This window comes from Tachyglossus aculeatus, chromosome 1 (genome assembly GCF_015852505.1).
Source record: "Tachyglossus aculeatus isolate mTacAcu1 chromosome 1, mTacAcu1.pri, whole genome shotgun sequence".
NCBI classification, from domain to species: domain Eukaryota; kingdom Metazoa; phylum Chordata; class Mammalia; order Monotremata; family Tachyglossidae; genus Tachyglossus; species Tachyglossus aculeatus.
The window spans coordinates 33,566,643-33,579,511 of record NC_052066.1 but is presented as its reverse complement, the minus strand read 5'-3'; the positions used below and the strand labels follow the sequence as shown (position 1 = coordinate 33,579,511).

At 42.6% G+C, this 12,869-nt stretch overlaps 1 protein-coding gene and 1 non-coding gene across 2 annotated transcripts in view; both read right to left on the bottom strand.

The window, feature by feature from the left end:
* Nucleotides 1–12,869, bottom strand: part of LOC119926556 (transient receptor potential cation channel subfamily V member 5-like) — a 48,346-nt gene that overhangs the window by 8,473 nt on the left and 27,004 nt on the right. The window contains exons 5-6 of the mRNA XM_038744627.1: nt 5,039–5,211; nt 1,261–1,407 (exon numbers count right to left, since the gene is read on the bottom strand). Coding sequence (XP_038600555.1) covers nt 1,261–1,407; nt 5,039–5,211 — 320 coding nt within the window. The remainder of the gene's footprint in view (nt 1–1,260; nt 1,408–5,038; nt 5,212–12,869) is intronic.
* On the bottom strand, nt 7,343–7,480 carry LOC119936281. Its single transcript, XR_005453695.1, has one exon. It is a non-coding gene; the product is annotated as a small nucleolar RNA SNORA7 (small nucleolar RNA).

Here is a 12,869-nt window from a genome sequence, read left to right as displayed (position 1 = left end):
AGCTGGAAAAATCTTTTCTGTCCCCCTCTATTCCTTGAGACATCATGGCATTACTCAGTGTGCATTACGATAATGCTGAATGACCATGACATAATCTGGATATGTGCCCAATCAATCAATGATATTCACTGAGTCCTAACTCTGTGCAAAGCACAGTACTAAGTGTTTCAGAAAGTACAATAAAGTAAGCAGACATGGTTCCTGTTCTCAAACATCAGGGAATATAGCCACTCAAATCAATTTACAGGTAGGGGGAAACAACATAGTTTGAAGATTTATACAAAATTGCTTGTTTAGTGTCTGTCGTGTGCGTAGCTAAATGTTTAGAGGATGAAGACTCAAGTTCCTTCATTCAGTCGTATTTATTTAGTGCATACTGGGTGCAGAGCACTGTACTAAGCACTTGGGAGAATACGATGTAACAATAAACAGACACATTTCCTGCCCACAACGACCTTAGAGTCTAGACAGGGGGAGACAGACATTAATTTAAATAAATTACAGATATGTATGTAAGTGCTGTGGGGGAGGGGGGATAAATAAAGGGAGCAAGTTAGGGCAACACAGAAGGGAGTGGGAGAAGAGGAAGAAGGGCTTAGTCAGGGAAGGGTTCTTGGAGGAGATGTGCCTTTATATTGTAAGTGCTCAATAAACTGGATTGATTCCTCCTAGTTGAGAACTAGATTGAGCTAGAAGGACAATCCTGGGACATTCAGCTGCTTCTAGGCTTTCCCCTTTGGCAAAACTAACAGTCACCCCCAACAAATCAATAAGATGTATAGCGTGATGTACTAGGGGTCCCAAACCCTTGAATCTATAGTATTTCATGCTTAAGAAATATGACTGAATGAATGAATGAACTGAAACTTAGTACAGTGCTCTGCACAATTGAATGAATGAATGCACACGGTAAGCGCTCAATAAATACGATTGAATGAATGAAACTATCGTATTTCTTGGGGCCTGAAGGCCTAAATCCCCTGCCCCTTACCCCACAGCCATTAACTCTTTTCTTTTCAAATCTCTGTTCACACAGTTGTTGCTTCTGACAGAGTTCACTTTGACTTTAGAGGGGGAGGGAAGAAGGCTGGGGGCTTTTACATTTTCATTCATTCATTCAATCATATTTACTGAGCGCTTACTACGTGCAAAGCATATTTTCAACTTCTGTCACTCCACTGTCATGCACACTAAGTTGTGCAGCCTTAGTCTGATGCATGCCCTTTCATTAAATGAAGTTAAAACTTGGCAAATACTTACTGCTTTATTTTTACTGGTGCAGATAATATCCATTACAGACTTTTGATCATCCCAAGTGTCAATCCCTGTTAAGTCGTACAAAGAGGATATCACAGGTCCAAAGGTCCAGACGGTGCGCCTTTTTTTCCCAATGAAGTACTCGAACATCTGCAGTAGAAAAGTGGTTCAGATCCACTGCATTAGAATGATCACATTTAGAATGGATAACAAATACCTTGTTTCTTCATCATGGCCCATTGATTCTAGTACACAAATTCCATCAACCGCTTAAAATAAATTCTTCAGCCATCCTTCCTCAAAAATGCATCTAGAAAGGGCACCCAGGATGCAAACTGTCAGAAGTTGGCAAGAGTCATAATCAACCCGACTCTTGCCATTTCTCCAGAGTTAAACTGAAAGGTTAAGCAAAAATCTAATCAATTTGCACAGTGAAGACAGACAATCTAAATTCAAGAGAAGCAGCCTGGCTCAGTGGAAAGAGCGTAGGCTTGGGAGTCAGAGATCATGGGTTTGAATCCCAGCTCTGCGACTTGTCAGCTGTGTGACTTTAGGCAAGCCACTTAACACCTCTGTGCCTCAGTTACCTCATCCGTAAAATGGGGATTAAGACTGTGAGCCCCACGTGGGACAATCTGATCACCTTGCATCCCCCAGCGCTTAGAACAGTGCTTTGCACATAGTAAGTGCTTAACAAATACCATCGTTATTATTATTATTATCATTATTATTCATTCAACTGTATTAAGCATTTGTGGTGTGCAGAGCACTGTACTAAGCACTTGGAAAGTACAATACAGCAAATAAAGGAAGGCAATCCCTGCCCACAAGGGGCTTCCAGTCTAGAGGTAAGAGACAGACATCAATACAAGTAAACAGGCATCAGTATTCATAAATAGAATTATAGATATATACATAAATGCTTAGTACAATGCTCTGTACACAGTAAGTGCTCAATAAATACGATTAAATGAATGAAAATGCTGTGGGGCGGGGAGATGGTGGAAGAGCAAAGGGAGTAAATCAGTGTGATTCAGAAAGGAGTGGGAGCTGAGGAAAAGTGGGACAGTCTCCTGGAGGAGGCACACCTTCAGTAGGGCTTTGAAGGGTGGTGGAGAGTGATGGTCTGGCGGATTTGAAGAGGGAGGGCATTCCAGGCCAGAGATAGGAAGCGGGCCAGGGGTTAACAGCGGGACAGGGGAGACTGAGGCACAGTGAGGAGGTTAGCATCAGAGGAGCAGAGTGTGTGGGCTGGGATGTAAAAGGAGAGAAGGGAGGTGAGGTAGGAGGGGGCAAGGTGATGGAGAGCTTTGAAGCCAAGAGTGAGGAATTTCTGTTCGATACAGAGGTGGATAGGTAACCCCTGGAGATTTTTGAGGAGGGGGGTGACATGCCCTGAACATTTCTGTAGACAGATAATACGGGCAGCGGAGTGCAGTATGGACTGGAGTGGGGAGAGGCAGGAAGTTGGGAGGTCAGAAAGGAGTCTGATGCAGTAATCTAGGTGGGATAGGATGAGTGACTGAACTAACATGGTAGCGGTTTGGATGGAGAGGGAAGGACGGATCTTGGCGATGTTTTGAAGGTGAGACCAGGATTTGGTGATGGATTGGATATGTGGGTGATGGGTCTCTAGAGTCCATACTGCTTAAGGTGGTACAATTGACAATTCTATAATCTAAACAGAAGAGAGTGTGAATAGGGAGAAATGAGGACTCTGTCAGGAAAGGCTGCTTGAGGGAGATGTGATTTTAGGAGTGCTGTGAAGGTGGGGAGAGTGGTGAACTGTCAGATGTGAAGAGAGAAGGGGATTGAGGCCAGAAGAAGAATATGGGCAAGATATGGGCTGAGTTGTAGATAGAAATCAACGAGGTGAGGGAGGAAGGAAAGAGCTGATTGAGTGCCTTATGGCTGATGAAAAGGAGTTTTTGTTTGATGGTTGGGTAACCGTTGGATGTTTCTGTGGAGTAGGGAGATAGGGACTGAATGATCTGGGCAGCAGAGTGAAGTATGAACTGGAGAAGGGAGAGACAGGGGAAGAGAAGTGAGTGAGGAGGGTTATTCAAGGCTGGAAATGATAAGTGCTTGAATCAGTATGGTAGCAGTTTGGATGGAGAGGAAAAGGCAGATACTTGAGATGTTGCAAAGGTAGAACCAAAAGGATTTTGTCAGAATACTGACTTGGGGTCCTGAATTGTGCATTCATTGTGGCAATGCACAATAGGGAAGCAGTGTGGCCTAGTGGAAAGAACATTGGACTGGGAGTCAGAGGACCTGAGTTCTGGTCCTACACGACCACTTGTTCACTGTGTGACCTGGGGCAAGTCACTTCACTTCTCTGTGCCTCAGTTGCCTCATCTGTAAAATGGGGATTTAGACTGTGAGCCCCATGTGGGACAGGTACTGTATCCAACCCGATTTGTGCGTATCCACCCAAGTGCTTAATATAGTTCCTGATGCATAGTAAGCACTTGACAAATACCATAAAAAATGCACCCCATAGTTTTCTATCAATCAATCAATCAATCGTATTTATTGAGTGCTTACTATGTGCAGAGCACTGTACTAAGCGCTTGGGAAGTACAAATTGGCAACACATAGAGACAGTCCCTACCCAACAGTGGGCTCACAGTCTAAAAGGGGGAGACAGAGAACAGAACCAAACATACCAACAAAATAAAATAACTAGAATAAATATATACAAATAAAATAAAATAAATAAATAGCGTAATAAATATGTACAACCATATATACATATATACAGGTGCTGTGGGGAAGGGAAGGAGGTAAGATGGGGGGATGGAGAGGGGGACGAGGGGGAGAGGAAGGAAGGGGCTCAGTCTGGGAACTAGTTTCTAGTTGATCTTCTTGTTAACATTCTTCATGCTAACTTCCTTCCATGGAGTAAATTTATGTCCTGGGAGAATTGGGCTCAGCATTAAATTGCCCAGAGTTGACACTCGTCTGACACCCTTCAGATAGCAGAGTGGAATTTTTTAAAGAGCTAGACTTGCTTTGGTTCAACAAAGATTATGATGATGATTATTTTCCATTCAAAGCAGCATGATAAAGCTATAAAAAATACCATTCTCCTCAATAGAAATGTTTCCATTCGATTCAGTATTAGGCAGCTCCCTGAAAGCTCACATGGGGAAGAGCTTCTCAGACTGGCATGACAATCAAGTTACATTTCAGAAATATGTCTCCCTGGGAGATATCAGATTGGCAGTACTGAAACCTGAACCATTAATTTTTATTAACGTGAGTGATAGCAGCCTCCTTAACTCTCCTACAAAACACGTCGTACGCCTCTGCATGAATTCTCTTTGTTCATCCTCTGGGCTCCTTTGTTTCTCAAACCCGTGGTTCCAACTTGTAAAAGACTAAGTCAATTTAAGCCCAGTGCAGTGGTTTCACTGTGTGATTAAAGTACCCCATCATTAAAATATCACTAAGAGTCCAAAGTCATTTTACATAGCTTGGAAATGGAAGCGTCACCTTGGACTATATTAGAAAGCCAAAACTTTGCTTTTAATACATTTCTCATTTCTATTTTCCATTAATTTGTGAGCCTTTTTAAACATGGAGTTCAATGAAGTCTGTTCTCTTTAGGTACACTGCCAATCACCTATTTGTCAAGAAGCCATAGTTTATATTGGGGGAAAACATAGGAAGGAAGAAAACATCGCTTTCTATGTCTTTAGAGTTTTTGCTCAAAATATGAGACTACAGATTTCTTAAATGAAGAAATTCAAAGAAGAAATACACACATCCTTCTTACCTTTGGATTTCCTTCATGAGCAGCTAATTTTAGTGGAGTAAATCCCTGCTTGTTTGCAATGTTTTCCAAATAAGGGACCTTTTCTTTGGAAATGAGGGAGATTAGGAAATCATACATTTTACAGGCCATCATTTTATTGGGGTGCAGGACCAACATGTGGAAAACAGTATTTCCTAAAAAATAAAAAATAAAAACATGACTATGTTGCAACACATTGCACTGGAATAGCATGGAGCAGTAAGGGGTAGCATGGTCTCATGGAAAGAGTGTGGGCCTGGGAATCAGTAAACCTGGGTTCTAATCCCAGCTCTGCCAGTTACCTGCTGTGCGATCTTTGGCTGCTCACTTAACTTCTCTGTGCCTCAGTTTCTTCATATGTAAAATGGGGGTTTAGTGTCTGTTCTTTGACTGCGAGCCTCATGAGGGACAGGAACTGTGTCCAACCTGATTAACTTGTATCGAGGTGAACAGTGTTTAACACATAATAAGTGCTTAACAAATATAATGATGATGATAATAACACTAATAATAATAATAATAACACCAGTTGACAAATCCATTCCAAATGGCATGCACAAACTTCCTGGAACTTCAATCTGGTTTAAAAGAGGTAATTCACTAACAAAGTCCTCTCCTGGTTCATTCATTCATTCAATCATATTTATTGAGCGCTTACTGTGTGCAGAGCACTGTACTAAGCGCTTAGCACTGTACTAAGTGCTTGCACTGTACTAAGCACCTGGTTCTTTTCCTATCCCTCTGGCTGTTCATTCCCAGTCTCTTTGGGAGTCTCCTCCTCTGCCTCCTAATCACCAACTGCGGGATTCCCTCCAGGCTCAGTTCTGAATCCCCTTCAATCTCCATCTATACCCACTCCCTTGGAGAACTCATTTGCTCCCATGGCTTCAGTTATCATCTCTATACATGATTTCCAAACCTACATCCCCAGCCCGGACCTCTCTCCTTCTCTGCAGTCTCATATTTCCTTCTGCTTTTGGGATAGCTCTACTTGGATGTCCTTCAAAATCTCAACTTACTATGTCCAAAAATGAACTCTTTATCTTCCCACATAACCCCGACCTCCTCCGACTTTCCCATCACTGTAGACAGCATCACCACCCTCCCTGTAATAATAATAATAATAATAACAACAGTAATGGCATTTATTAAGCGCTTACTATGTGCAAAGCACTGTTCTAAGCACTGGGGAGGTAATAAGGTGATCAGGTTGTCCCACGGGGGGCTCACAGGCTTCATCCCCATTTTACAGATGAGGCCCAGAGAAGTTAAATGACTTGCCCAAAGTCACACAGCTGACGATTGGCGGAGCCAGAATTTGAACCCATGACCTCTGACTCCAGAGCCTGGGCTCTTTCCACTGAGCAACACTGCTTCTCTAGCTGTCTCACAAGCCTGGAACTTCGGCATTATTCTTACTTATCTCTATCGTACAATGCATAAATTCAGTCTGTCACCAAATTTTGTCATGATCAATCGTATTTATTGAGCGCTTACTATGTGCAGAGCACTGTACTAAGCACTTGGGAAGTAGTTCAACATTCACAACATTACTAAATCTGCCTTCGCCTCTTCATCCAAACTGCTAGTATGTTAATCCAAGGACTCAATCTATCGTGCCTTGAATACTGCAATAGCCTCTTGCTGACTCCCTCCTTTCTCCCCCCACTCCAGTCCATACTTCATTCTGCTCTACGGATCATTTTTCTACCAAATCTTACAGTCCATGTTTGCCCACTCCTCCAGTGCTTGCCCATCCAACTCTGCCTCAAAAAGAAACCCCTTGTTGTTGTCTTGTGTTGTCGAGTCACGTTCGACCCATGGCAATGCCATAGACACATCTCTCCCAGAATGCTCCACTTCCACCCGCAATCATTCTGGTAGTGTAATAATAATAATAATAATAATATTGGTATTTCTTAAGTGCTTACTATGTGCCAACCACTGTTCTAAGCGCTGGGATAGATACAAGGTATCAGGTTGTCCAATGTGGGGCTCACAGTCTTAATCCCCATTTTACAGATGAGGTGACTGAGGCACAGAGAAGTAAAGCGGCTTGCCCAAGGTCACACAGCAGGCAAGTGGCAGAGCCAGGATTAGAACCCATGCCCTCTGACTCCCAAGCCCGGTCTCTTTCCACTAAGCCACGCTGCGTCTCTGTGTATCCATAGAGTTTTCTTGGTAAAAATATGGAAGTGGTTTACCATTGCCTCCTTCCACACAGTAAACGAGTCTCTTTCCTCAACTCTCTCCCATGCTGCTGCTGCCCAGCACAGGGAAGTTTTGACTTGTAGCAGATTGCCTTCCACTCGCTAGCCACTGGCCAAACTAGGAATGGAATGGGTAGGCCTCTGCTTGACTCTCCCTCCTGTAGTCGCGACTGGTAGAGTACTGGAAACTCTCCAGGTGTGACCCTGAGAGGGGAGAAACTCTTTACTATAGGCTTTAAAAACATTCAGTCACCTTGCCCCCGCTATCCTACTTCCATGATTTCTTACTCTAACCCATCCCACACACTTTGCTCCTCTAAAGTCAACCTACTCACTGTACCTCGATCTCATCTATCTAGCTGTTGACCTCTCGCCCGCATCCTGCTTCTGGCCTGGAATGCTTTCCCTCTTCATGTCCAACAGAGGATCACTGTCTCCACCTTCAAAGCCTTATTAAAAGCACATCTCCTCTAAAAGGACTTCTCTGATTAAGCCCTCATTTCCTCTTCTTCTTCTCCCTCCTGCATTTTCCTTACACCTAGAGCAGCATCCTCTCTTCACCCCTCAGCCCCACGGCATTTATGTAAGTATCTGTAATTTATTTATTTATTATTAATGTTTGTATCCCTATCTAGACTGTAAACTCACTGCAGGCAGGAAACAGGTCTATGAACTCCAACGCATTATACACTCCCAGGGTATGGCTGTGCACTCAGTAAGTTCTCACTAAACACACTCACTGTGTATAGAGCGGTGTCCTAATCACCTGGGAGAGTACAATAGATTTAAGTTGGTAGACAAGTTCCCTGTCTACAGTGGGCTTACATTCCAGAGGGTAAGACGAAAAAAGGGCTCAAATAGTGATTTATGCTTACATCACCTCTTCCATCCAACAAAACTCAATAAGCCTCTAGGTGCTATGGAGACCTGAATCAATGAAATGCAGCCAGTTGGGTTGAAACCTAGCAATCATGGTAAGACCACATAGGGCATCAGACAAGAGGTGAAAGACAACTTTGGCAAAGAAACCTGAGTGAATGTAAGATTGGATAAATGTAAATATCAGCTGGAAGAAGACCAATGCAATGAGCTATGTGCCTGAATTTTGAGAACAGGGAAGCACTGTGATACTAGGTTGGATAAAATCTCACGTGGGACGGAGACTGTGTCCAACCTAATTATCTTGTATCTACACCAGAGCTTAGTACAGTTTCTGGCACATTATTATTATTATTATTATCAAGTGCCATCAAGTCGTTTCCAATTCATTGAGACTCTATGGATATATTTTCTACAGAATGTCCTGCCTTCTGCCATAATCTGTAACCTTGCTAACAGTTCTTCTGTTATCATTATGGTTTCTATCCATATAGCTGCTGGTCTGCCTCTTCCATTTTTTTCCTGGACTTTTCCTAGCATTAGTATCTTCTCCAGAGAATTAGTCCTCCTGATTATGTGTCCAAAATATGCTAATCTAAATTGAGTCATTTGGCCTTCCAAAGACCACTTTGGCTTAATTTGCTCCAAAATCCTTTTGTTTGTATTTTGGGCAGGCCATAGTATTCACAAAAGCCTTCTCCAACACCACATTTCAAAGGAATCGATGCTCTTTCTATCCTGTTTTTTCACTGTCCAGCTTTCGGATCCATACATTCTCACTGGAAACACTATTAATCAATATCTTACCGTGGCAGGAGAGTTTGCATATGTCAAGGAATCTTAGAGCTATGCCACACTCTCGCTAGGGTTACCCCATAATGGAAAGGTCTAAGCTGAAGCGCCAGTCAAAGCCTGGCACATAGTAAGTATTTAACAAGTAGCACTAAAAAAAGGCATCAAGCAAATTCACAATGCTAATCTTCTAAGGGCTAAGAGTGTTCAGTACTTTTATCTTATGCTTTTCATCCCAGTAGCAACTGGCTTTTTTTTATTGCCACCCAGTCAGTCAGTCAGTCAATTGTATTTATTGAATGCTTACTGTGTGCAGAACACTGTACTAAGTGCTTGGGAGAGGACAATATAACAATTAACAGCCACATTCCCTGCCCACAGTAAGCCTCAGGTCTGCCTAGCTTGTACTAGTAATAAACTAGAAACCCAAAATGAGTGGGGAGGATGAGGGGAGGGTGATTTCTTTTTTTTTTTTTTTTGAAATTGAAGACAAACCCCTGAAATTCAATATTCTCTTTTTCACTAATGCAATAAATTCAGGGTATACATTCTAGTGGCTTAATTCTAATGGGAAGCAACATGGCCTAGTTGAAAGAGAATGAACCCAGGAGTCAGCGGACCTGGGTTCTAATTCTCATTCTGCCAATTGCATGCTGTGTGACCTTGGACAAGTCACTTAACTTCTATCTGATTCAGTACCTGTTCTCTCTCCTACTTAGACTGTGAGCCCCATATGGGACAGGGACCGAGTCTGATCTGGTGAACTTGTATCTATCCCAGTGCTTAGAACAATGTTTGACACACAGTAAGCACCTAGCAAATACAATGATAATGATAATAAGACTAGTCTAGAGGAAAATTTTTCAATATAAGCAGTGAATAAAACTTCTTCATATTTAGGAATATTTGGCAGTGATTGTTGAAGGATGTCAAAAATGTAATAAGTTCAGCAGCTGAGAGACCTAGCTTTATTGAGTTAGGACCATAATTTCAACTGATTTTTCAGTCCCTTATTGACACAGGACAACATGAGGCAAATATCTATTAAATACTGAAATTTATCCTCTCCAGCTCCTGACACCAGTGAAAGTAATCAGTCCAATATAAAATGCACAGAAAAACCTGCAGAACAAGCATGTACTAGAGAGGCAGCACGGCTCAGTGGAAAGAGCACAGGCTTGGGAGTCAGAGGTCATGTGTTCTAATCCCGGCTCCGCCACTTATTGGCTGTGTAACTTTGGGCAAATCACTTAACTTCTCTGTGCCTCAGTTACCTCATGTGTAAAATGGGGATTAAGATTGTGAGCCCCACGTGGGACAACCTGATCACCTTGTATCCCCCCAGCACTTAGAACAATGCTTTGCACATAGTATGCACTTAACAAATACCATCATTATTTCTATTATTATGTAATCCCAAATCATTAGCAGAATACTCTGAGGGACAATAACTTTGACATTTGCAATGACCTCACCTCCTTATCCCCATTTTGACTCTGTCAGTGGGGAGGGGGGAGTGGCCCTCTTTTTGCTAATTCTCTGTTTCAAATTTTAAATCCATATTCAAAGTGAAAATGTTAAATAATAATTGCAATAATTTTTGGTATTTGTTAAGCACTTACTCTATGCCAGGCACTGTACTAAGTGCTGGGGTGGATGTGAACAAATTGGGTTCATTCATTCAATCATGTTTATTGAGCGCTTACTGCGTGCAGAGCACTGTATTAAACACTTGGAAACTACAGTTCAGGAATAAAGAGAGACAATCCCTGCCAGCCCTGGTTGGACACTGTCCCTGTCTCACGTGGGTCTCGTAGTTTTAATACCTATTTTACAGATAAGGTAACTGAGGCATAGAAAAGTTAAGTGACAGCCCAAGATCACACAGCAAATTGGCAGAGCATTATTAGAACTCAGGTCTTTCTGAATCCCAGGTCCATGCTCTATCCACTGGGCCACATTATTCGGCAATGTAGTGGATCCATCCATCAGTTGATAGCATTTATTAAGCATCTACTGTGTGTGGATCACTGTACAAAGAACTTCGGAGAGTACAATAGAAGGCAACATAGCCTAGTGGATAGAGCGCAGCATTAGGAGAAGCAGTGTGTCTCAATGGAAAGAGCACAGGCTTTGGAGTCAGAGGTCATGGGTTCAAATCCCGGCTCCACCAATTGTCAGCTGTGTGACCTTGGGCAAGTCACTTAGCTTCTCTGTGCCGCAGTGACCTCATCTGTAAAATGGGGATTAAGACTGTGAGCCCCACCGTGGGACAACCTGATCACCTTGTAACCTCCCCAGTGCTTTGAACAGTGCTTTGCACATAGTAAGCGCTTAATAAATGCTATTATTATTATGATGATGATTGAGATAACCAGGGTTCTAGTTCTTTCTCTGCTACTGGCCTGAAGTTTGGCCTTGGTCAAGCCCCAGGGCCTTGGTTCTTCACTTGTTAAATGGGAATAGGAGAGATTGTGAGTCCTGTGAGGGATAGTGAGCATTAGGAGAAGCAGTGTGGCTCAGTGGAAAGAGCCCGGGCTTTGGAGTCAGAGGTCACGAGTTCAAACCCCAGCTCCACCACTTGTCAGCTGTGTGACTTTGGGCAAGTCACTTAACTTCCCTGTGCCTCAGTTCCCTCATCTGTAAAATGGGGATTAAGATAGTGAGTCCCCGTGGGACAACCTGATCACCTTGTAACCTCCCCAGTGCTTAGAACAGTGCTTTGCACATAGTAAGCACTTAATAAATACCATCATTATTATTATTGTCCTACTTGATAACCTTCTATCTACCTGAGATTTTAGCACCTTGAGAGGATTTAATAAATTCCAGAATAATAAGTACAAAATATCCTGGCCCTCAAGGAATCTACAGCCTAGTGGTCTCTCTCTCCAACATAGCAGAAAAAGGTGTTTGCCCATCCACCTCCACAACCAAGAAAAACTCCTTACCAACGGCTTTAAAGCATTCAATTGCCTTGCACCCTCCTACCTCACCTTGCTACTCTCCTACATCCCGACATGCACACATGACTCCTCTAATGCCAACCTACCCACTGTACCTCCATCTCATCTTCCAAAGGTTTACAACAGCTTTTTCCTCTACTTCGGGTCAATAAATCAACATTCCCAGACTGAGCCATTTCCCTCCTCTCCCCCTCGTCCCCCTCTCCATCCCCCCCATCTCACCTCCTTCCCTTCCCTTCCCCACAGCACCTGTATATATTATATATGTTTGTGCATATTTATTACTCTATTTATTTATTTTATTTTATTTGTATATATTTATTCTAGTTATTTTATTTTGTTACTATGTTTTGTTTTGTTGTCTGTCTCCCCCTTCTAGACTGTGAGCCCACTGTTGGGTAGGGACCATGTCTATATGTTGCCAACTTGAACTTCCCAAGCACTTAGTACAGTGCTCTGCACACAGTAAGCGCTCAGTAAATACGATTGAATGAATGAATGAATAAATGAATGAACCCTGCCTCTGGCCTGGAACGCCCTCTCTTTTCCTATCTGTCCTACAATGACTCTCCCCCTTCAAAGCCTTACTGAAGGTGCATCTCTTCCAAGAGGCCTTCCCTGACTAAGCCCTCATTTCTAATTTTCCCACTCCCTTCTGTGCCTCTTTGACATCCTCCCTTTACTCATCCCACCTCTCAGTCCCATAGGAATTATAATAATTAGTATTTGTGGTATTTGTTAATGCACATATTATGTGACCACTCTCCCCACCTTCAAAACCCTCATTTATTTTCTGAGAATAAACTCTCACTTCCCTTACCTGCCCTCCTCTGCGTTGCCTTTCAATTGGCTATGTATCTCTTTAGCACTTTGATACTCACTCCAGATCTACAGCACTTATATAACATCCTTACAATCTACAATTTCTTCTTTCTGTAATATATTTCAATTTTTGTCTCACCCATC